Raw genomic sequence first — 25,776 nt, forward strand, 5'->3', positions numbered from 1 at the left:
CAAATTTTTTCTTTCAAGATATAGCAAGAACATGCAATTTTAAACAACTTTCTAATTTACTTCTATTATCTAATTTGTTTAATTCTCATGATATCCTTTGCTAAAAAAGCATATCTAGATAGGCTCAGTAGCTGCTGATTGGTAACTGCACATACATGCCTCATGTGATTGGCTCACCCGTGTGCATTACTATTTCTTCAACAAAGGATATCTAAAGAATTAAGCAAATTAAATAATAGTAGTAAATTGGAATGTTGTTTAAAATTGTATTCTCTACCTGAATCATGATAGAAAAAAATTGTGTTTAGTGTCCCTTTAATGTTTGTTTTTGTATTTGAAATAATTAGTTTTGCTTAATTAAACCATCACCTGTATTTATTTTATGAGCCCATAACAAAGGGCTGATTGTGCAAGTAAAGCAGACTTGCTAGTGTTGTTAATGTTGGGTATTGGCATGCTAATTATGGCTGGGGATTGAATAAACACAACCAGCTATTTCATATACAAAATCTTTCTCTCTCCCTCATACTCCCCACGGTGTTATCGTCTCCTCTTTAAATAGCTTTTTTACAAAAAATGTTTACTTTTAGGATAGGTGGATATACAACAGGCAAAATCAGCTATTTCAAATAACATAGAAATGTCCCAGCAATTAACTTGAGCATTTTTAATTTTATATTAAAATGTCACTACCAACTGTCATTTTAAAACCTGAACAGCTATTTGGACTTAAAGGGACAGTAGACTGTAAAATTGTTTTTATATGAATGTATTTTCAATGACTTGCTATACCAGCTGCAGAGTATAAAATGTATGAGACATTGCATTTTCAGGTTTATTTGTGTATATGAAGTAGCTGGTTTTGTGCTTTTAAACCACAGCCTATTACAATGGGTTGAGTTTCGGGTAATATCAGATCTCATTATGTTATCACTTTGTGTACACACACTTGCTTCCTTATCTTATATTTGTCTGGAAAACCAAAGCTCAATACTTAGAGAGAACAATAGAGTGTAATCTCTTCTGCTGGCTGTGTTTACTTAGGCTCTTCAATAGAATATACTCCAGTATAGAAACTTTCAGTATAGGTTGGGATACCACAGGCTAAATCGGCTATTTCAAATGCCAAAATAGGGGTAAAGGAGCTACTTAAACAATTTAAAACACTCCAGCAGGTAAAATGAATCATTGAGAACAATTTAAAGGGGAGAACATTTTTGGGTGAACTGTCCCTTTAAGTGCAATTTTAAACAACTTTCCAATTTACTTTTATCAAATTTTCTTTGTTCTCTTGTTTGTTTGTTTTTGGGGGGTTTTTTAAGCTAAACCTAGGTAGGATCAAATTTGATTTCTAAACCGTTGAAGGCCGCTATTTATCTTAGTGCATTTTGACAAGTTTTCACAGCTAGACAGTGCTAATTCATGTGTGCCATATAGATGATATTGTGCTCACTCCCGTGGAGTTATTTATGTGTCAGCGCTGATTGGCTAAAATGCAAGTCTGTCAAAAGCACTGAGATAAGGGGTCTGCAGAGGCATAGAAATAAGGTAATCAGAGGTAAAAAGTGTATTAATATAACAGTGTTGGTTATGCTAAACTGGGGAATGGGTTAGAAAGGGATTAAGCAAAAAAGTGTAAGCGGCCGCTCCAAACTAACCATCTGGCGCTCCTGTCGGGATCTCTTTGGTGACGACAGATGCCACAAGTCATGGCAAAATAAGAACGTGCATATGGGCAGGATGCAATGCTGTGTGAAAAGCAGCAACCTACTGCAATAGAACAAATCCAGGTAATGAAAGATCCAGCAGCACGGCAGTATAATTGTAAAAGAAACCTTTATTTCTCCATCAAAAACAAATGCAGGTAATGGACAAAGCGTCTGACATGTTTCGCGCCCTCTAGTGGCGCTTCATCATAGACTGATCTTTCATGATCTTTCATTACCTGGGTTAGAAAGGGATTATCTATCTTTTTAAATAATAAACATTTTGCAAGAAGACTGTACCTTTTTAAATATGCCATGTCTTAAACGTTCACCTTCTTTACAATAACGTGTTCTAATGTATTTAGTAATTGTTTTATTATCATTCATTATTCTGATAACCGTAAAATGGTTTAACACAGGGAAGTGTTAGTTTGCTTCTTTTTATGGATATGGTCTTTTCTAAAACTTAAAGGGACATTAATCCCAAAAAGTTTCTTTCTCAATTCAGATGGAGAATGCAACTTTCCAGTGAACTTCTGTTATCTAATTTGCTGGGTCCTTTGGTATCTTTTGTTGAAAAGTATACCTAGGTGGGCTTAGGAGCTAGCTGATGATTGGTGATTGCACATATAAGCCTCTTGTGATTGGCTCACCTGAGGTGTTCAGTTAGCACCCAGTAGTGCGTTGCTACTCCTTCAACAAAGGATGCCAAGAGAATTACATCAAATTTGATCATCGAAGTAAATTTGAAAGTTTGTTTTAAAATCATTTGATCTATCTGAATCATGGAAGACAAATTTGGGGTTATATGTTGCAGTAAGTAATGTTTTGGATGTATTTTAGGCATAAAACCTATGGCTCTGTATACCAGGTTTACATTTAGTGACTGATATTAAAATGATTGCAGTATACCAGAGTGTTAGTCTGTGGTGTTGTAGCCTGCAGAAGTGTTTATCATACAGTAGTTGTTCCCAGATTGCTTTTGGAATATGTGCAATATTGTTTACATATAAATCTTAGTTCAAGCATTTTCATTTTTATTTACATATTTATTTAACAACCTCTGCAACACTACACTCTAAGGTAGCTTCCAGTGTCAGAGGCTGTTGCGATGTTCACCCAGCTGTTTTTTTTAACAGTGTATCTAGTCTGTGAGTGCAATCCACTTCCAATTTGCTAGGAAATTGAATTGTTTTAAGTCTGCATGGAAATTTAAACTAGTTTAAATAAGGAAAAGTCCATAAGATTAGCTATTTTTGTTTCATGTTTTTTTTTTTTTTTGTTTTTTTTTTTGGGGGGGGGCGTCAATTTATTTGTTTTTAGAATTTTTACTTTTGGCTCTTAACTTCTTTCAGCATATAATATACATTCTTTCCTGGCTCCTATGTGACATCAACCTGTCAAACCCATGGTCTACAACAGTATGTTGACTAGTAACTATCCCTGTTTCTTTATTGCTGCAGAATGTTAGCCAGAAGCTGATGGCTGGTTTTGTGGAATGTCTGGATAGTGAAGAAGCAGAAGAATTTGATGGCTTCAGGGAAAGTGAGTATAACTATTCTCAGCTTTTTTATATTGAATCTTATCTTTGAGTTGTGTCATGTTCAAGTCCTCTTAATTTATATATAAACACACTTTTTATAACACACACTACATCTGCATTGAGTTGATTGCCTTAAACAGTCAGCAACAATGTATGTCCCTTTCTTTTTTTAAATTAAATAATGTCTTATATTTACTACCGTAAAACCTGTTCTTTTCTTTCATAAGGTGGTGAGAGCCCACGGGTCATTATTCCTGACCACAGGAGGAGGCAAAGATACCAAACAATATTCCACAAGTTTTTAATCCCTCCCTCCTCTCTGCATCCCTCTATTATCTTTGCCTCCACAGGAGGAAGGTGAAGAAATTAGGTGCTCCAGTTATGTTTGGGAACCGGGTTTCTCAGACCTATGTGAGACCAATTCACCCCCCCCTCCCCCCAGTATTAAACTCCCACCGAATCACATTCACTAAAAAGAAAAAATAAATAAATCTCATCTTGTAAAACAGAGGGAAAAGACAGAATTACATTCACTGCCGAAGTACTCTATTCCCCCCCCCCACCACCACCACCTTCTTCTCAGGAACCCTAGATTTACATAGAGGGGCGTAATAGAGTACTTTGGCAGTGAATGTAATTTTGTCCTTTCCCTCTGTTTTGCAAGACGTGATTTTTTTTTTTAGTGAATGTAATTCTGCAGGTGTTTAACACTGGTTTATCACAGGTGTTGTGGGGGCTGGTCCCTTAGCCTCATACTGTTAAGTTAGATAATAAAAAAATACTGTTTCGTAGATAAAAATTTGCACAGTGAAGCTGCTTTGGTGATCTCGTATTTCTTTGTCTGTTTTTTCTGTGTATATTATGGAACATGCTATAACGGCCTCGCAGGATCTGGTATCCAGACCTAGTGAAGATGTCATCTCGGCCACCTTGGAGGTTTCCTCTGAGGAAGGACCTTCTAACTCGGGGTCCATTCCTCCATCCAAATCTCGTTTTTCGGAAGCTGACTGATTGGAGATTGAACGCTTAGTTCTGTCTGCGCGGTCATTGAGATCATGATCCAGACTCGCAAGCCTGTTACTCGAAAAATTTACCATAAGTTATGGCGTAAATACCTTTTATTGGTGTGAATCTAAGGGCTACTCTTGGAGTAGGGTCAGGATTTCTAGAATTCTGTCTTTTCTCCCGGAAGGTCTGGAGAAAGGGTTGTCAGTCAGTTCTCTGAAAGGTCAGATTTCTGCATTATCTATTATTTTACATAAGCGTCTGGCAGATGTGCGAGATGTTTAATCTTTTTGTCAGGCCCTGGTCAGAATCAGGCGTGTGTTTAAATTTGTTGCTTCTCCTTGGAGCCTTAACCACCTTCTTAAAGTTTTGCAGCAGGCTCCGTTTGAGCCAATGCATTCCAAAGATATTAAGTTGCTATCTTGGAAGGTTTTGTTTCTTGTTGCTATCTCTTCTGCTCGGAGAGTTTCGGAACTCTCGGCTTTGCAGTGTTATTCGCCTTATCTTTCATGCGGATAAGGCGGTTCTTTGTACTATATTGGGGTTTCTTCCTAAAGTGGTTTTGGATAGAAATATTAATCAGGAAATTCTTGTTCCTTCTCTCTGTCATAATCCTTCTTTCCTTAAGGAATGTCTGTTGCACAACTTGGATGTTGTGCGTGCTCTAAAATTCTACCTACAGGCCACTAAGGATTTTCGCCATTTTTCTGCCCTGTTTGTTTCTCTGGAAAGCATAAAGGTCAAAATACTACTGCTACTTCTCTTTCCCTCTGGTTGAGAAGTATAATTCATTTTGCTTATGAGACTGCTGGACAGCAGCCTCCTGAGAGAATCACAGCTCATTCCACTAGCGCGGTCTCCTCTTCTTGGGCTTTCAAAAATGAAGCTTCTGTGGAACAGATTTGCAAGGCTGCAACTTGGTGCTCTCTGAAAACTTTTTACAAATTTGATAATTTTGCCTCAGCTGAGAGGCCTCTTTTGGGAGAAAGGTTCTTCATGCGGTGGTGCCTTCTGTTTAGGTCTGCCTGTCTTGTTCTCCCTCCCTGTTCATTCTGTGTCCTCTAGCTTGGTTATTGGTTGCCACTAGTAATTTAATGATTTCGTGGACTCTCCATATCTTAGGAAAGAAAACAAAATGTATGCTTACCTGATAAATTTCTTTCTTTATTAAGACAGTTATTTTGGACTAAACCTCAGGCACCTCTACACCTTTGTGTCATTCCTTTTCCATTTCCCTTCGGTAGAGTGACTGGGGATTATGGGTAGGGGAGTGACACTTAACAGCTTTGCTGTGGTGCTATGTGCCGCCTCCTGCCGGCCAGGAGTGATATCCCCACTAGTAATTGAATGACGTTATGGACTCTCCATATCCAGAAAGAAAGAAATTTATCAGGTAAGCATAAATTGTTTTTTATGCATTCTAACCAAACTAATGCTAATTACTTTTTTTTATTTTTTTCATAAAATGGTGAGAGTCGACGAGACATCACATGTTGGATTAAATGGACAGTCTACACCAGAATTGTTATTGTTTAAAAAGAAAGATCATCCCTTTTTACCCATTCCTCAGTTTTGCATAACCAACACTGTTATATTAGTATACTTTTTACCTCTGTGATCTCAGTTCTTTTGACAAATTTGCATTTTAGCCAATCGGTGCTAAATATCTCCACGGGAGTGAGGACAATTTCTCCAACATTGGTGTGTCCGGTCCACGGCGTCATCCTTGTGGGATATTCTCTTCCCCAACAGGAAATGGCAAAGAGTCCCAGCAAAGCTGGTCACATGATCCCTCCTAGGCTCCGCCCACCCCAGTCATTCTCTTTGCCGTTGCACAGGCAACATCTCCACGGAGATGGTTAAGAGTTTTTTTGGTGTTTAAATGTAGTTTTTATTCTTCTATCAAGTGTTTGTTATTTTAAAATAGTGCTGGTATGTACTATTTACTCTGAAACAGAAAAGGATGAAGATTTCTGTTTGTGAGAGGAAGATGATTTTAGCAGACAGTTACTAAAATCGATTGCTGTTTCCACACAGGACTGTTGAGATGAAGTAACTTCAGTTGGGGGAAACAGTTAGCAGACCTTTCTGCTTAAGGTATGACTAGCCATATTTCTAACAAGACCATGTAATGCTGGAAGGCTGTCATTTCCCCTCATGGGGACCGGTAAGCCATTTTCTTAGTTAAACATAAAAGAATAAAGGGCTTCAAAAACTGGTAGACATTTTTCTGGGCTAAAACGATTGCTTTACTAGGCATATTATGCAGATTCTAACTAATAATGGTTATTATAATCTTGGGGATTGTTTAGAAAAACGGCAGGCACTGTGTTGGACACCTTTTTCAGATGGGGGCCTTTTCTAGTTATAGACAGAGCCTCATTTTCGCGCCACTAATGCGCAGTTGTTTTTGGAGAGCAAGGCATGCAGATGCATGTGTGAGGAGCTAAGAATCACTGAAAAAGCTTATAGAAGGCATCATTTGGTATCGTATTCCCCTCTGGGCTTGGTTGGGTCTCAGCAAAGCATATAGCTGGGACTGTATAGGGGTTAAATGTAAAAACGGCTCCGGTTCCGTTATTTTAAGGGTTAAAGCTCTGAAATTTGGTGTGCAATACTTTTAATGCTTTAAGACACTGTGGTGAATTTTGAACAATTCCTTCATACTTTTTCACATATTCAGTAATAAAGTGTTTTCAGTTTGAAATTTAAAGTGACAGTAACGGTTTTATTTTAAAAGTTTTTTGTGCTTTGTTGACAAGTTTAAGCCTGTTTAACATGTCTGTACCATCAAATAAGCTATGTTCTATATGTATGAAAGCCAATGTGTCTCCCCATTTAAATTTATGTGATAATTGTGCCATAGTGTCCAAACAAAGTAAGTACAGTAATGCCACAGATAATGATATTGCCCAAGATGATTCCTCAAATGAGGGGAGTAAACATGATACTACATCATCCCCTACTGTGTCTACACCAGTTATGCCCACACAGGAGGCCCCTAGTACATCTAGTGCGCCAATACTTATTACCATGCAACAATTAACGGCTGTAATGGATAACTCTATAGCAAATCTTTTATCCAAAATGCCTACTTATCAGAGAAAGCGCGATTGCTCTGTTTTAAACACTGAAGAGCAAGAGGACGCTGATGATAATTGTTCTGTCATACCCTCACACCAATCTGAAGGGGCCATGAGGGAGGTTTTGTCTGAGGGAGAAATTTCAGATTCAGGAAAGATTTCTCATCAAGCTGAACCTGATGTTGTGACATTTAAATTTAAATTAGAACATCTCCGCGCACTGCTTAAGGAGGTATTATCTACTCTGGATGATTGTGACAATTTGGTCATTCCAGAGAAGTTATGTAAGATGGACAAGTTCCTAGAGGTTCCGGTGCCCCCCGACGCTTTTCCTATACCCAAGCGGGTGGCGGACATAGTAAATAAAGAGTGGGAAAGGCCCGGCATACCTTTTGTCCCCCCCCCCTATATTTAAGAAATTATTTCCTATAGTCGACCCCAGAAAGGACTTATGGCAGACAGTCCCCAAGGTCGAGGGGGCGGTTTCTACTCTAAACAAACGCACTACTATTCCTATCGAAGATAGTTGTGCTTTCAAAGATCCTATGGATAAAAAATTAGAGGGTTTGCTTAAAAAGATTTTTGTTCAGCAAGGTTACCTTCTACAACCAATTTCATGCATTGTTCCTGTCACTACGGCAGCGTGTTTCTGGTTCGAGGAACTAGAAAAGTCGCTCAATAAAGAATCTTCGTATGAGGAGGTTATGGACAGAGTTCAAGCACTTAAATTGGCTAACTCTTTTATTTTAGATGCCGCTTTGCAATTAGCTAGATTAGCGGCGAAAAATTCAGGGTTTGCTATCGTGGCGCGCAAAGTCTTGGTCAGCGGATGTGTCTTCCAAGACAAAATTGCTTAACATTCCTTTCAAGGGTAAAACATTATTTGGACCTGATTTGAAAGAGATTATTTCAGACATCACTGGGGGAAAGGGCCACGCCCTCCCACAGGATAGGTCTTTTAAGGCTAAAAATAAGCCTAATTTTCGTCCCTTTCGCAGAAACGGACCAGCCTCTAATTCTACATCCTCTAAGCAAGAGGGTAATACTTCACAACCCAAACCAGCCTGGAAACCAATGCAAGGCTGGAACAAGGGTAAGCAGGCCAAGAAGCCTACCACTGCTACCAAAACAGCATGAAGGGATAGCCCCCGATCCGGGGCCGGATCTGGTGGGGGGCAGACTTTCTCTCTTTGCTCAGGCTTGGGCAAGAGATGTTCAGGATCCTTGGGCGCTAGAAATAGTTTCTCAAGGTTATCTCCTGGAATTCAAGGAACTACCCCCAAGGGGAAGGTTCCACAGGTCTCAATTATCTTCAAACCAAATAAAAAGACAGGCATTCTTACATTGTGTAGAAGACCTGTTAAAGATGGGAGTGATTCATCCAGTTCCAATAAGAGAACAAGGGATGGGTTTTTATTCCAACCTGTTCATAGTTCCCAAAAAAGAGGGAACATTCAGACCAATTTTGGATCTCAAGATCCTAAACAAATTTCTCAGGGTACCATCGTTCAAAATGGAAACTATTCGAACGATCCTACCTACTATCCAGGAAAATCAATTTATGACTACCGTGGATTTAAAGGATGCGTACCTACATATTCCTATCCACAAGGAACATCATCAGTTCCTAAGGTTCGCTTTTCTGGACAAGCATTACCAGTTTGTGGCACTTCCATTCGGATTAGCCACTGCTCCAATGATTTTCACAAAGGTACTAGGGTCCCTTCTAGCGGTTCTAAGACCAAGGGGCATTGCAGTAGTACCTTACTTGGACGACATCCTGATTCAAGCGTCGTCCATGTCAAAAGCAAAGGCTCATACGGACATCGTCCTAGCCTTTCTCAGATCTCACGGATGGAAGGTGAACAAAGAAAAAAGTTCTCTGTCCCCGACAACAAGAGTTCCCTTCTTGGGAACAATAATAGATTCCTTAGAAATGAGGTTTTTTCTGACAGAGGTCAGAAAATCAAAAATTCTAAGCTCTTGTCAAGTACTTCATTCTGTTCTTCGTCCTTCCATAGCGCAGTGCATGGAAGTAATAGGATTGATGGTTGCAACAATGGACATAGTTCCTTTTGCACGAATTCATCTAAGACCATTACAACTGTGCATGCTCAGACAGTGGAATGGGGATTATACAGACTTGTCTCCGACGATTCAAGTAGATCAAAAGACCAGAGATTCACTCCGTTGGTGGCTGACCCTGGACAATCTGTCACAGGGAATGAGCTTCCGCAGACCAGAGTGGGTCATTGTCACGACCGACGCCAGCCCGGTGGGCTGGGGCGCGGTCTGGGAACCCCTGAAAGCTCAGGGTCTATGGTCTCGGGAAGAATCTCTTCTCCCGATAAACATTCTGGAACTGAGAGCGATATTCAATGCTCTCAAAGCTTGGCCTCAACTAGCAAAGGCCAAATTCATAAGGTTTCAATCAGACAACATGACGACCGTTGCATATATCAATCATCAGGGGGGAACAAGGAGTTCCCTGGCGATGGAAGAAGTGACCAAAATAATTCAATGGGCGGAGGATCACTCCTGCCACTTGTCTGCGATCCACATCCCAGGAGTGGAAAATTGGGAAGCGGATTTTCTGAGTCGTCAGACATTCCATCCGGGGGAGTGGGAACTCCATCCGGAAATCTTTGCCAAAATAACTCAATTATGGGGCATTCCAGACATGGATCTGATGGCGTCTCGTCAGAACTTCAAGGTTCCTTGCTACGGGTCCAGATCCAGGGATCCCAAGGCGACTCTAGTAGATGCACTAGTAGCACCTTGGACCTTCAACCTAGCTTATGTATTCCCACCGTTTCCTCTCATTCCCAGGCTGGTAGCCAGGATCAATCAGGAGAGGGCTTCGGTGATCTTGATAGCTCCTGCGTGGCCACGCAGGACTTGGTATGCAGACCTGGTGAATATGTCATTGGCTCCACCATGGAAGCTACCTTTGAGACAGGACCTTCTTGTTCAAGGTCCATTCGAACATCCGAATCTGGTTTCCCTCCAGCTGACGGCTTGGAGATTGAACGCTTGATTTTATCAAAGCGTGGGTTTTCAGATTCTGTAATAGATACTCTGATTCAGGCTAGAAAGCCTGTAACTAGAAAAATTTACCATAAAATATGGAAAAAATATATCTGTTGGTGTGAATCCAAAGGATTGCCATGGAACAAGATAAAGATTCCTAAGATTCTATCCTTTCTACAAGAAGGTTTGGAGAAAGGATTATCTGCAAGTTCTCTAAAGGGACAGATTTCTGCTTTATCTGTCTTACTACACAAACGACTGGCAGCTATGCCAGATGTTCAAGCATTTGTTCAGGCTCTGGTTAGGATCAAGCCTGTTTACAGATCTTTGACTCCTCCCTGGAGTTTAAATCTAGTTCTTTCAGTTCTTCAAGGGGTTCCGTTTGAACCCTTACATTCCGTAGATATTAAGTTACTATCTTGGAAAGTTTTGTTTTTGGTTGCAATCTCTTCTGCTAGAAGAGTTTCAGAGTTATCTGCTCTGCAGTGTTCTCCTCCTTATCTGGTGTTCCATGCAGATAAGGTGGTTTTGCGTACTAAACCTGGTTTTCTTCCTAAAGTTGTTTCTAACAAAAATATTAACCAGGAGATAGTTGTACCTTCTTTGTGTCCGAATCCAGTTTCAAAGAAGGAGCGTTTGTTACACAATTTGGACGTTGTCCGTGCTCTAAAATTCTATTTAGAGGCTACTAAAGATTTCAGACAAACATCATCCTTGTTTGTTGTTTATTCTGGTAAAAGGAGAGGTCAAAAAGCGACTTCTACCTCTCTTTCCTTTTGGCTTAAAAACATTATCCGTTTGGCTTATGAGACTGCCGGACGGCAGCCTCCTGAACGAATCACAGCTCACTCCACTAGGGCTGTGGCTTCCACATGGGCCTTCAAGAACGAGGCTTCTGTTGACCAGATATGTAAGGCAGCGACTTGGTCTTCACTGCACACTTTTGCCAAATTTTACAAATTTGATACTTTTGCTTCTTCGGAGGCTATTTTTGGGAGAAAGGTTTTGCAAGCTGTGGTGCCTTCCGTTTAGGTGACCTGATTTGCTCCCTCCCTTCATCCGTGTCCTAAAGCTTTGGTATTGGTTCCCACAAGTAAGGATGACGCCGTGGACCGGACACACCAATGTTGGAGAAAACAGAATTTATGCTTACCTGATAAATTACTTTCTCCAACGGTGTGTCCGGTCCACGGCCCGCCCTGGTTTTTTTAATCAGGTCTGATGAATTATTTTCTCTAACTACAGTCACCACGGTATCATATGATTTCTCCTATATATATTTCCTCCTGTCCGTCGGTCGAATGACTGGGGTGGGCGGAGCCTAGGAGGGATCATGTGACCAGCTTTGCTGGGACTCTTTGCCATTTCCTGTTGGGGAAGAGAATATCCCACAAGTAAGGATGACGCCGTGGACCGGACACACCGTTGGAGAAAGTAATTTATCAGGTAAGCATAAATTCTGTTTTTATCTATATGCCACACATGAACTAACAGTGTCTAACTATGAAAACATGCACTGAGATAAGAGGCAGTTCAACGGCTTAGAAATCAGTTTGAGCCTACCTAGGTTTAGCTTTCCATAAAGAATACCAAGAGAACAAAGCAAATTTGATCAAAGTAAATAGTAAAGTTGTTTAAAAATTGCATGCCCTACTGGAATCAAGAAAGTTTCAATTTTTACTAGACTGTCCCTTTAAAAGTCAGGCCTCCAGAAGGGGGTAAACACCCCACACCACAGAGCTTTACTCCCTCCCACTTTCCCATGATTCTTCAGTCATTTTTTTTTTCCTTCAGCAAGGAGGATGGTGAAACTTGAAGTGCTGATCTACACATCACTTGAAGGGGGTTCTCAAACTGATGTGAGACCCGGTATTTCATCAGAGAGCCGGGAATAGCACAGAGAGGGTGTAAAGGAGTACATTGGCATTGAGAATAATTATGCTGCCGGAGTTTGTCACTTGCCTGCCACAGGTGTTGCGGGGACTGGTCCTGCAGCCTACTCCTGTTGGCCTCGTCGGGCTACTATTTCTTAAATTCTGCATACTACGTAGGATGGGTTCTTCTACTGGAAGTAGATCTCCTGGTAAGCACAGTAGAGTGAGTGCTGACAGGTAAGTTGGTACTTGCACTCACATAGCCAGCAGGCTATTAGCATGAACATGTAAACATGATTCACATAGCCTGGAAATATAGTTACATTCACCAGATAACACTACATACAGTTGTAGGCACTTTTGCACATTTACAGTGAAATTGAGGTTCTGTCTTTATAATTTTATTTCTGGCATTTAGTACATACCAGAGCATTATTCCTCATTCTTAGCAGGCTATCAGATGATCAGAAACATTTCTGAAGCTGAGGCGCTCATTTAAAGAAGTTTCTGAGCTTTTTTCTGTGTAGACCTCAGGGACTTTTTCCCACCAAAACTGTGTTCTGTTTACTCCTTTCCCTCAGACGGTGGCCATCTTTGATGACACACTGAAATTTCTCCTCAGTGTGGTAAGCACTCTTATTAAATAGTGTTTTGCATACATTTATATTTATTTAACACTTTATTGGCTCAAACTGTCATTTCTTTCCTAAGATATGGTGAGTCCATGGAATCATCAATTACTAGTGGGAATATCACTCCTGGCCAGCAGGAGGAGGCAAAGAGCACCACTGCAAAGCTGCTATATATGTCACTTTCCTTACCCATAACCTCCATTCATTCTCTTTGCCTGCGGTGCAAGGAGGAGGTGAAGTTTTGGTGTCTGATCTACAATCAAGATTTTTTTTAATTTAAAGCAGAGTAGGTTTGCTCTGATCTTTCCTAAAACATTTTGCCGCCCTATTTAGATAGCCTGAGTAAGTTTAATTTGTCTTTTTTTTTTTCCACAGGTCCATGTGAGGGATGGCATCCTCTCAAACCAGGTGAGCTGTCCTGCTGCCGGACAGATAAATATTGAGGTAAGTGCCAGTTTTATTTTTCTATGTAGCAGGGAAAAATTTGGCACTTACTCAGCTGAAACGCTGCAGGGACGTTTTTTATTATTCCTGTCAGGGTGCAGGTTTTTATTGCCGTTTTTGCAGGCACTGTTAGTGTGAGGAGTTATTTATTTTATTGATGGCTCAGTGAGGATCCGTTTTTATTAACAGATTATTTACATTTTTGGGGGGTTTTATTGTTTTTGTTTTTAAGCCTGTTTTTCAAGAAAGTTGTTTAAAAAAAAAAAAAAAAAGGCTTTTTTGTCAGCTGTAGGACTGTCCCTTTTAGGGAGGTTCTGATTCTGTGATGACAGGGTTTTTTTGGCACTTTTTTTCACTTCCTGTAAGAGTGAGGTGCCCATATTTCAGGTGGCTCTGCTGTTTAGAAGGCTTCTTGCTGTTTTTGCTTCTCTGGAAATCCGGATTGTAAACAGGATCGTTTTTTCTTTCAAGTAATTAGCAAGAGTCCATGGGATATACATTCCTACCAGGAGGGGCAAAGTTTCCCAAACCTCAAAATGCCTACAAATACACCCCTCACCACACCCACAAATCAGTTTTACAAACTTTGCCTCCTATGGAGGTGGTGAAGTAAGTTTGTGCTAGATTCTACATTGATATGCGCTCCGCAGCAGGTTGGAGCCCGGTTTTCCTCTCAGCGTGCAGTGAATGTCAGAGGGATGTGAGGAGAGTATTGCCTATTTGAATTCAATTATCTCCTTCTACGGGGTCTATTTCATAGGTTCTCTGTTATCGGTCGTAGAGATTCATCTCTTACCTCCCTTTTCAGATTGACGATATACTCTTATATATACCATTACCTCTACTGATTCTCGTTTCAGTACTGGTTTGGCTTTCTACTACATGTAGATGAGTGTCCTGGGGTAAGAGGGTAAGTCTTATTTTCTGTGACACTCTAAGCTATGGTTGGGCACTTTTATATAAAGTTCTAAATATATGTATTCAAACATTTATTTGCCTTAACTCAGGATGTTCAATGTTCCTTATTTCAGACAGTCAGTTTCATATTTGGGATAATGCATATGAATAAATCAATTGTTTTCTTACCTTAAAATTTGACTTTTTTTCCTGTGGGCTGTTAGGCTCGCGGGGGCTGAAAATGCTTCATTTTATTGCGTCATTCTTGGCGTGGACTTTTTTGGCGCAAAAAGTTTTTTTCTGTTTCCGGCGTCATACGTGTCGCCGGAAGTTGCGTCATTTTTGACGTTTTTTTGCGCCAAAAGTGTCGGCGTTCCGGATGTGGCGTTATTTTTTGCGCCAAAAGCATTTAGGCGCCAAATAATGTGGGCGTCTTTTTTGGCGCTAAAAATATGGGCGTCACTTTTGTCTCCACATTATTTAAGTCTCATTATTTATTGCTTCTGGTTGCTAGAAGCTTGTTCACTGGCATTTTTTCCCATTCCTGAAACTGTCATTTAAGGAATTTGATCAATTTTGCTTTATATGTTGTTTTTTCTATTACATATTGCAAGATGTCCCAGATTGACACTGAGTCAGAAGATACTTCTGGAAAAACGCTGCCTGGTGCTGGATCTACCAAAGTTAAGTGTATCTGTTGTAAACTTGTGGTATCTGTTCCTCCAGCTGTTGTTTGTAATAAATGTTGTGACAAACTTGTTAATGCAGATAATATTTCCTTTAGTAATGTTACATTACCTGTTGTGGTTCCATCAACATCTAATACTCAGAGTGTTCCTGTTAACATAAGAGATTTTGTTTCTAAATCTATTAAGAAGGCTATGTCTGTTATTCCCCCTTCTAGTAAACGTAAAAGGTCTTTTAAAATTTTTTTCATTTTTCAGATGAATTTTTAAATGAACATCATCATTCTGATTCTGATAGTGGTTCCTCTGGTTCAGAGGATTCTGTCTCAGAGGTTGATGCTGATAAATCTTCATATTTATTCAAAATGGAATTTATTCGTTCTTTACTTAAAGAGGTATTAATTGTATTAGAAATAGAGGATTCTGGTCCTTTTGATACTAAATCTAAACGTTTAAATAAGGTTTCTCCAACATAGGTGTGTCCGGTCCACGGCGTCATCCTTACTTGTGGGATATTCTCTTCCCCAACAGGAAATGGCAAAGAGCCCAGCAAAGCTGGTCACATGATCCCTCCTAGGCTCCGCCTACCCCAGTCATTCTCTTTGCCGTTGTACAGGCAACATCTCCACGGAGATGGCTTAGAGTTTTTTAGTGTTTAACTGTAGTTTTTATTATTCAATCAAGAGTTTGTTATTTTAAAATAGTGCTGGTATGTACTATTTACTCAGAAACAGAAAAGAGATGAAGATTTCTGTTTGTATGAGGAAAATGATTTTAGCACCGTAACTAAAATCCATGGCTGTTCCACACAGGACTGTTGAGAGCAATTAACTTCAGTTGGGGGAACAGTGTGCAGTCTCTTACTGCTTGAGGTATGACACATTCTAACAAGACGATGTAATGCTGGAAGCTGTCATTTTCCCTATGGGATCCGGTAAGCCATGTTTATTAAGATAGTAAATAAGGGCTTCACAAGGGCTTATTAAGACTGTAGACTTTTTCTGGGCTAAATCGATTCATTATTAACACATATTTAGCCTTGAGGAATCATTTATTCTGGGTATTTTGATATGATTATATCGGCAGGCACTGTTTTAGACACCTTATTCTTTAGGGGCTTTCCCTAATCATAGTCAGAGCCTCATTTTTGCGCCGGTATGGCGCACTTGTTTTTGAGACAGCATGGCATGCAGCTGCATGTGTTTGGAGCTCTGATACATAGAAAAGTCTTTCTGAAGGCATCATTTGGTATCGTATTCCCCTTTGGGCTTGGTTGGGTCTCAGCAAAGCAGATTCCAGGGACTGTAAAGGGGTTAAATATAAAAACGGCTCCGGTTCCGTTATTTTAAGGGTTAAAGCTTCCAAATTTGGTGTGCAATACTTTTAAGGCTTTAAGACACTGTGGTGAAATTTTGGTGAATTTTGAACAATTCCTTCATACTTTTTCGCAATTGCAATAATAAAGTGTGTTTAGTTTAAAATTTAAAGTGACAGTAACGGTTTTATTTTAAAACGTTTTTTGTGCTTTGTTATCAAGTTTATGCCTGTTTAACATGTCTGAACTACCAGATAGATTGTGTTCTGACTGTGGGGAAACCAAGGTTCCTTCTCATTTAACTATATGTATTTTATGTCATAAAAATTTTTTTTAGTAAAAATGATGCCCAAGATGATTCCTCAAGTGAGGGGAGTAAGCATGGTACTGCATCATCCCCTCCTTCGTCTACACCAGTCTTGCCCATACAGGAGGCCCCTAGTACATCTAGTGCGCCAATACTCCTTACTATGCAACATTTAACGGCTGTAATGGATAATTCTATCAAAAACATTTTAGCCAATATGCCCACTTATCAGCGAAAGCGCGACTGCTCTGTTTTAGAAAATTCTGTAGAGCATGAGAACGCTGATGATATGGTTTCTGAAGGGCCCCTACACCAGTCTGAGGGGTCCAGGGAGGTTTTGTCTGAGGGAGAAATTTCAGATTCAGGAAACATTTCTCAACAAGCTGAACCTGATGTGATTACTTTTAAATTTAAGTTGGAACATCTCCGCGCTCTGCTTAAGGAGGTGTTATCCAATTTGGATGATTGTGATTATCTGGTCATTCCAGAACCACTATGTAAAATGGAAAAGTTCTTAGAGGCCCCGGGGCCCCCCGAAGCTTTTCTTATATCCAAGCGGGTGGCGTACATTGTTAGTAAAGAATGGGACAGGCCCGGTATACCTTTAGTACCTCCCCCCATATTTATAAAATTGTTTTCCTATAGTCGACCCCAGAAAGGACTGATGGCAGACAGTCCCCAAGGTCGAGGGGGCGGTTTCTACTCTACACAAGCGCGCCACTATACCCATAGAAGATAGTTGTGCTTTCCAAGATCCTATGGATAAAAAATTAGAAGGTCTGCTAAAGATGTTTGTTCAGCAAGGTTCCCTTCTACAACCAATTGCATGCATTGTCCCTGTCACTGCAGCCGCGTGTTTCTAGTTTGATGAGCTAGGAAAGGCGATTATTAGTAATTCTTCTTCTTATGAGGAGATTATGGACAGAATTCGTGCTCTTAAATTGGCTAATTCTTTCACCCTAGACGCCACCTTGCAATTGGCTAGGTTAGCGGCGAAAAAATTCTGGGTTTGCTATTGTGGCGCAGAGCGCTTTGGTTAAAATCTTGGGCAGCGGATGCGTCTTCCAAGAACAAATTGCTTGACATTCCTTTCAAGGGGAAAACACTCTTTGGCCCTGACTTGAAAGAGATTATCTCTGATATCGCTGGGGGCAAGGGCCACGCCCTTCCTCAGGATAGGTCTTTTCAAGACCAAAAATAAACCTAAGTTTCGTCCCTTTCGCAGAAACGGATCAGCCCCAAGGGCTACGTCCTCTAAGCAGGAAGGTAATACTTCTCAAGCCAATCCAGCCTGGAGACCTATGCAAGGCTGGAGCAAAGGAAAGCAGGCCAGGAAACCTGCCACTGCTACCAAGACAGCATGAAATGCGGGCCCCCGATCCGGGACCGGATCTGGTGGGGGGCAGACTCTCTCTCTTCGCTCAGGCTTGGGAAAGAGATGTTCTGGATCCTTGGGCGCTAGAAATAGTCTCCCAAGGTTATTCTCTGGAGTTCAAGGGGCTTCCTCCAAGGGGGAGGTTCCACAGGTCTCAGTTGTCTTCAGACCACATAAGAAGACAGGCATTCTTACATTGGGTAGAAGACCTGCTAAAAATGGGAGTGATTCATCCTGTTCCATTAGGAGAACAAGGGATGGGGTTCTACTCCAATCTGTTCATAGTTCCCAAAAAAGTGGGAACGTTCAGACCAATCTTAGATCTCAAGATCTTGAACAAGTTTCTCAAGGTTCCATCATTCAAGATGGAAACCATTCGAACACTTCTTCCTTCCATCCAGGAAGGTCAATTCATGACCAAGGTGGATTTCAAGGATGCGTATCTACATATTCCTATCCACAAGGAACATCATCGGTTCCTAAGGTTTGCATTCCTGGACAAGCATTTCCAGTTCGTGGCATTTTCTTTCGGATTAGCCACTGCTCCTAGGATTTTCTCATAGGTACTAGGGTCCCTTCTGGCGGTGCTAAGACCAAGGGGCATTGCTGTAGTACCTTACTTGGACGACATTCTGATTCGAGCGTCGTCCCTTCCTCAAGTAAAGGCTCACACGGACATTGTCCTGGCCTTTCTCAGATCTCACGGATGGAAAGTGAACGTGGAAAAGAGTTCTCTATCTCCGTCAACGAGGGTTCCCTTCTTGGGAACTATAATAGACTCCTTAGAAATGAGGATTTTTCTGACAGAAGCCAGAAAAACAAAACTTCTAGACTCTTGTCGGATACTTCATTCCGTTCCTCTTCCTTCCATAGCGCAGTGCATGGAAGTGATAGGTTTGATGGTAGCGGTAATGGACATAGTTCCTTTTGTGCGCATTCATCTAAGACCATTACAACTGTTCATGCTCAGTCAGTGGAATGGGGACTATTCAGACTTGTCTCCGAAGATACAAGTAAATCAGAGGACCAGAGACTCATTCCGTTGGTGGCTGTCCCTGGACAACCTGTCACAAGGGATGACCTTCCGCAGACCAGAGTGGGTCATTGTCACGACCGACGCCAGTCTGATGGGCTGGGGCGCGGTCTGGGGATCCCTGAAAGCTCAGGGTCTTTGGTCTCGGGTAGAATCTCTTCTACCGATAAATATTCTGGAACTGGGAGCGATATTCAATGCTCTCAAAGCTTGGCCTCAGCTAGCGAGGGCCAAGTTCATACATCAACCATCAGGGGGGAACAAGGAGTTCCCTAGCGATGGAAGAAGTGACCAAAATCATTCTATGGGCGGAGTCTCACTCCTGCCACCTGTCTGCTATCCACATCCCAGGAGTGGAAAATTGGGAAGCGGATTTTCTGAGTCGTCAGACATTGCATCCGGGGGAGTGGGAACTCCATCCGGAAATCTTTGCCCAAGTCACTCAACCGTGGGGCATTCCAGACATGGATCTGATGGCCTCTCGTCAGAACTTCAGAGTTCCTTACTACGGGTACAGATCCAGGGATCCCAAGGCGGCTCTAGTGGATGCACTAGTAGCACCTTGGACCTTCAAACTAGCTTATGTGTTCCCGCCGTTTCCTCTCATCCCCAGGCTGGTAGCCAGGATCAATCAGGAGAGGGCGTCGGTGATTTTGATAGCTCCTGCGTGGCCACGCAGGACTTGGTATGCAGATCTGGTGAATATGTCATCGGCTCCACCATGGAAGCTACCTTTGAGAGACCTTCTTGTTCTAGGTCCGTTCGACCCACTCCAGCTGACTGCTTGGAGATTGAACGCTTGATCTTATCAAAGCGAGGGTTCTCAGATTCTGTTATTAATACTCTTGTTCAGGCCTGAAAGCCTGTAACCAGAAAAATTACCACATAATTTGGTATATCTGTTGGTGTGAATCTGCAGGTTTCCCTTGGGACAAGGTTAAGATTCCTAAGAGTCTATCCTTCCTTCGAGAAGGATTGGAAAAAGGATTATCTGCAAGTTCCTTGATGGGACAGATTTCTGCCTTGTCTGTGTTACTTCACAAAAAGCTGGCAGCTGTGCCAGATGTTCTAGCCTTTGTTCAGGCTCTGGTTAGAATCAAGCCTGTTTACAAAATTTTGACTCCTCCTTGGAGTCTCAACCTAGTTCTTTCAGTTCTTCAGGGGGTTCCGTTTGAACCCTTACATTCCGTTGATATTAAGTTATTATCTTGGAAAGTTTTGTTTTTGGTTGCAATTTCTTCTGCTAGAAGAGTTTCAGAATTATCTGCTCTGCAGTGTTCTTCTCCTTATCTGGTGTTCCATGCAGATAAGGTGGTTTTGCGTACTAAACCTGGTTTTCTTCCAAAAGTTGTTTCTAACAAAAACATTAACCAGGAGATAGTTGTGCCTTCTTTGTGTCCTAATCCAGTTTCAAAGAAGGAACGTTTGTTGCACAACTTGGATGTAGTTCGTGCTCTCAAATTTTACTTAGCAGCTACTAAGGATTTCAGACAAACTTTGTCTTTGTTTGTTGTTTATTCTGGTAAACGGAGAGGTCAAAAAGCAACTTCTACCTCTCTCTCCTTCTGGATTAAAAGCATTATCCGATTGGCTTATGAGACTGCCGGACGGCAGCCTCCTGAAAGAATCACAGCTCACTCCACTAGGGCTGTGGCTTCCACATGGGCCTTCAAGAACGAGGCTTCTGTTGATCAGATATGTAAGGCAGCGACTTGGTCTTCACTGCACACTTTTTCTAAATTTTACAAATTTGATACTTTTGCTTCTTCTGAGGCTATTTTTGGGAGAAAGGTTTTGCAAGCCGTGGTGCCTTCCATTTAGGTGACCTGATTTGCTCCCTCCCTTCATCCGTGTCCTAAAGCTTTGGTATTGGTTCCCACAAGTAAGGATGACGCCGTGGACCGGACACACCTATGTTGGAGAAAACAGAATTTATGTTTACCTGATAAATTACTTTCTCCAACGGTGTGTCCGGTCCACGGCCCGCCCTGGTTTTTTTAATCAGGTCTGATAATTTATTTTCTTTAACTACAGTCACCACGGTAACATATGGTTTCTCCTATGCAAATATTCCTCCTTAACGTCGGTCGAATGACTGGGGTAGGCGGAGCCTAGGAGGGATCATGTGACCAGCTTTGCTGGGCTCTTTGCCATTTCCTGTTGGGGAAGAGAATATCCCACAAGTAAGGATGACGCCGTGGACCGGACACACCGTTGGAGAAAGTAATTTATCAGGTAAACATAAATTCTGTTTTTTAAATCTCCTGTAGTTATTCCAGAAGTTTTTCCTGTCCCTGATGCTATTTCTGAAGTAATCTCCAGGGAATGGAATAATTTGGGTAATTCATTTACTCCTTCTAAACGTTTTAAGCAATTATATCCTGTGCCATCTGACAGATTAGAATTTTGGGACAAAATCCCTAAGGTTGATGGGGCTGTCTCTACTCTTGCTAAACGTACTACTATTCCTACGGCAGATAGTACTTCCTTTAAGGATCCTTTAGATAGGAAGATTGAATCCTTTCTAAGAAAAGCTTACTTATGTTCAGGTAATCTTCTTAGACCTGCTATATCTTTAGCGGATGTTGCTGCAGCTTCAACTTTTTGGTTAGAAGCTTTAGCGCAACAAGTAACAGATCATAACTCTCATAGCATTGTTAATCTTCTTCAACATGCTAATAACTTTATTTGTGATGCCATCTTTGATATCATTAGAGTTGATGTCAGGTATATGTCTCTAGCTATTTTAGCTAGAAGAGCTTTATGGCTTAAAACTTGGAATGCTGATATGTCTTCTAAGTCAACTTTGCTTTCCCTTTCTTTCCAGGGTAATAAATTATTTGGTTCTCAGTTGGATTCTATTATCTCAACTGTTACTGGAGGGAAAGGAACATTTTTACCACAGGATAAAAAATCTAAAGGTAAATTTAGGTCTAATAATCGTTTTCGTTCCTTTCGTCACAATAAGGAACAAAAGCCTGATCCTTCGCCCTCAGGAGCGGTATCAGTTTGGAAACCATCTCCAGTCTGAAATAAATCCAAGCCTTTTAGAAAACCAAAGCCAGCTCCCAAGTCCACATGAAGGTGCGGCTCTCATTCCAGCCCAGCTGGTAGGGGGCAGATTACGATTTTTCAAACAAATTTGGATCAATTCAATTCACAATCTTTGGATTCAAAACATTGTTTCAGAAGGGTACAGAATTGGCTTCAAGATAAGGCCTCCTGCAAAGAGATTTTTTTCTTTCCCGTGTCCCAGTAAATCCAGCGAAGGCTCAAGCATTTCTGAAATGTGTTTCAGATCTAGAGTTGGCTGGAGTAATTATGCCAGTTCCAGTTCTGGAACAGGGGCTGGGGTTTTATTCAAATCTCTTCATTGTACCAAAGAAGGAGAATTCCTTCAGACCAGTTCTGGATCTAAAAATATTGAATCGTTATGTAAGGATACCAACATTCAAAATGGTAACTATAAGGACTATTCTGCCTTTTGTTCAGCAAGGGCATTATATGTCCACAATAGATTTACAGGATGCATATCTGCATATTCCGATTCATCCAGATCACTATCAGTTTCTGAGATTCTCTTTCCTAGACAAGCATTACCAGTTTGTGGCTCTGCTATTTGGCCTAGCAACAGCTCCAAGGATTTTTACAAAGGTTCTCGGTGCCCTTCTGTCTGTAATCAGAAAACAGGGTATTGTGGTATTTCCTTATTTGGACGTTATCTTGGTACTTGCTCAGTCTTCACATTTAGCAGAATCTCATACGAATCGACTTGTGTTGTTTCTTCAAGATCATGGTTGGAGGATCAATTTACCGAAAAGTTAATTGATTCCTCAAACAAGGGTTACCTTTTTAGGTTTCCATATAGATTCAGTGTCCATGACTCTGTCTCTGACAGACAAGAGACGTCTAAAATTGATCTCAGCTTGTCGAAACCTTCAATCACAATCATTCCCTTCGGTAGCCTTATGCATGGAAATTCTAGGTCTTATGACTGCTGCATCGGATGTGATCCCCTTTGCTCGTTTTCACATGCGACCTCTTCAGCTCTGTATGCTGAACCAGTGGTGCAGGGATTATACAAAGATATCTCAATTAATATCTTTAAAACCGATTGTACGACACTCTGACGTGGTGGACAGATCACCATCATTTAGTTCAGGGGGCTTCTTTTGTTCTTCCGACCTGGACTGTAATTTCAACAGATGCAAGTCTGACAGGTTGGGGAGCTGTTTGGGGGTCTCTGACAGCACAAGGGGTTTGGGAATCTCAGGAGGTGAGATTACCAATCAATATTTTGGAACTCCGTGCAATTTTCAGAGCTCTTCAGTCATGGCCTCTTCTAAAGAGAGAATCGTTCATTTGTTTTCAGACAGACAATGTCACAACTGTGGCATACATCAATCATCAAGGAGGGACTCACAGTCCTCTGGCTATGAAAGAAGTATCTCGAATACTGGTATGGGCGGAATCCAGCTCCTGTCTAGTTTCTGCGGTTCATATCCCAGGTATAGACAATTAGGAAGCGGATTATCTCAGTCGCCAAACGTTACATCCGGGCGAATGGTCTCTTCACCCAGAGGTATTTCTTCAGATTGTTCAAATGTGGGGACTTCCAGAAATAGATCTGATGGCTTCTCATCTAAACAAGAAACTTCCCAGGTATCTGTCCAGATCCAGGGATCCTCAAGCGGAAGCAGTGGATGCATTGTCACTTCCTTGGAAGTATCATCCTGCCTATATCTTTCCGCCTCTAGTTCTTCTTCCAAGAGTAATCTCCAAGATTCTGAAGGAATGCTCGTTTGTTCTGCTGGTGGCTCCAGCATGGCCTCACAGGTTTTGGTATGCGGATCTTGTCCGGATGGCCTCTTGCCAACCGTGGACTCTTCCGTTAAGACCAGACCTTCTGTCGCAAGGTCCTTTTTTCCATCAGGATCTCAAATCCTTAAATTTAAAAGTATGGAGATTGAACGCTTGATTCTTAGTCAAAGAGGTTTCTCTGACTCTGTGATTAATACCATGTTACAGGCTCGTAAATCTGTATCTAGGAAGATATATTATAGAGTCTGGAAGACTTACATTTCTTGGTGTCTTTCTCATCACTTTTCCTGGCATTTTTTTAGAATTTTAGAATTTCTTCAGGATGGTTTGGATAAAGGTTTGTCTGCAAGTTCCTTGAAAGGACAAATCTCTGCTCTTTCTGTTCTTTTTCATAGAAAGATTGCTAATCTTCCTGATATTCATTGTTTTGTACAAGCTTTGGTTCGTATAAAACCTGTCATTAAGTCAATTTCTCCTCCTTGGAGTTTGAATTTGGTTCTGGGGGCTCTTCAAGCTCCTCCGTTTGAACCTATGCATTCATTAGACATTAAATTACTTTCTTAGAAAGTTTTGTTTCTTTTGGCCATCTCTTCTGCTAGAAGAGTTTCTGAATTATCTGCTCTTTCTTGTAAGTCTCCTTTTCTGATTTTTCATCAGGATAAGGCGGTGTTGCGAACTTCTTTTAAATTTTTATCTAAGGTTGTGAATTCTAACAACATTAGTAGAGAAATTGTGGTTCCTTCATTATGTCCTAATCCTAAGAATTCTAAGGAGAGATCATTGCATTCTTTGGATGTAGTTAGAGCTTTGAAATATTATGTTGAAGCTACTAAGAATTTCCGAAAGACTTCTAGTCTATTTGTTATCTTTTCCGGTTCTAGGAAAGGTCAGAAGGCCTCTGCCATTTCTTTGGCATCTTGGTTGAAATCTTTAATTCATCATGCTTATGTCGAGTCGGGTAAAACTCCGCCTCAAAGGATTACAGCTCATTCTACTAGGTCAGTTTCTACTTCCTGGGCGTTTAGGAATGAAGCTTCGGTTGATCAGATTTGCAAAGCAGCAACTTGGTCTTCTTTGCATACTTTTACTAAATTCTACCATTTTGATGTGTATTCTTCTTCTGAAGCAGTTTTTGGTAGAAAAGTACTTCAGGCAGCTGTTTCAGTTTGATTCTTCTGCTTATAATTTCAGTTTTTTTCATTATAAGATTTAAACTTTATTTTGGGTGTGGATTATTTTCAGCGGAATTGGCTGTCTTTATTTTATCCCTCCCTCTCTAGTGACTCTTGCGTGGAAGATCCACATCTTGGGTAGTCATTATCCCATACGTCACTAGCTCATGGACTCTTGCTAATTACATGAAAGAAAACATAATTTATGTAAGAACTTCCCTGATAAATTCATTTCTTTCATATTAGCAAGAGTCCATGAGGCCCACCCTTTTTTTGTGGTGGTTTTGATTTTTTTTGTATAAAGCACAATTATTCCAATTCCTTATTTTTTATGCTTTCGCACTTTTTTTTCTTATCACCCCACTTCTTGGCTATACGTTAAACTGATTTGTGGGTGTGGTGAGGGGTGTATTTGTAGGCATTTTGAGGTTTGGGAAACTTTGCCCTTCCTGGTAGGAATGTATATCCCATACGTTCCTAGGTCATGGACTCTTGCTAATATGAAAGAAATGAATTTATCAGGTAAGTTCTTACATAAATTATGTTTTTCCTCAGTATGCTGCGGGTTGCAGGACAGGTAGGGCACCTCAGTAATTCTGCTGAGGTGTAAAGTGTTGCCTGGGGTATGTTTTCTTGATTTGGTAAATTTAAAGGGAACATTTATTTAAGAACATTTTTTTGGTTCTGTATTTATATCCTTTAAGATTAAAAAAAAAAAAAAAAAAAATTATTTTGCTTCTTTTTATATTATGGATCAGGAGGCTGTGCAGGATGTTACCTGTAGCTTTTGTTTTGATGCCCAGGTGGAACAGTAAGTAAGGTTTCTTATCCTGAAGTGGCTAATCAAAGTATT

The 25,776-nt window shown here is 40.9% G+C and overlaps 1 protein-coding gene across 1 annotated transcript in view; it reads left to right on the forward strand.

Annotated features, from left to right (window-relative positions):
* NUP205 (nucleoporin 205) overlaps positions 1-25,776 on the forward strand; it is a 373,309-nt gene that overhangs the window by 147,041 nt on the left and 200,492 nt on the right. The window contains exon 16 of the mRNA XM_053719689.1: positions 3,135-3,251. Coding sequence (XP_053575664.1) covers positions 3,135-3,251 — 117 coding nt within the window. The remainder of the gene's footprint in view (positions 1-3,134; positions 3,252-25,776) is intronic.

The sequence above is a fragment of the Bombina bombina genome, chromosome 6, assembly GCF_027579735.1.
Source record: "Bombina bombina isolate aBomBom1 chromosome 6, aBomBom1.pri, whole genome shotgun sequence".
NCBI classification, from domain to species: Eukaryota; Metazoa; Chordata; class Amphibia; order Anura; family Bombinatoridae; genus Bombina; species Bombina bombina.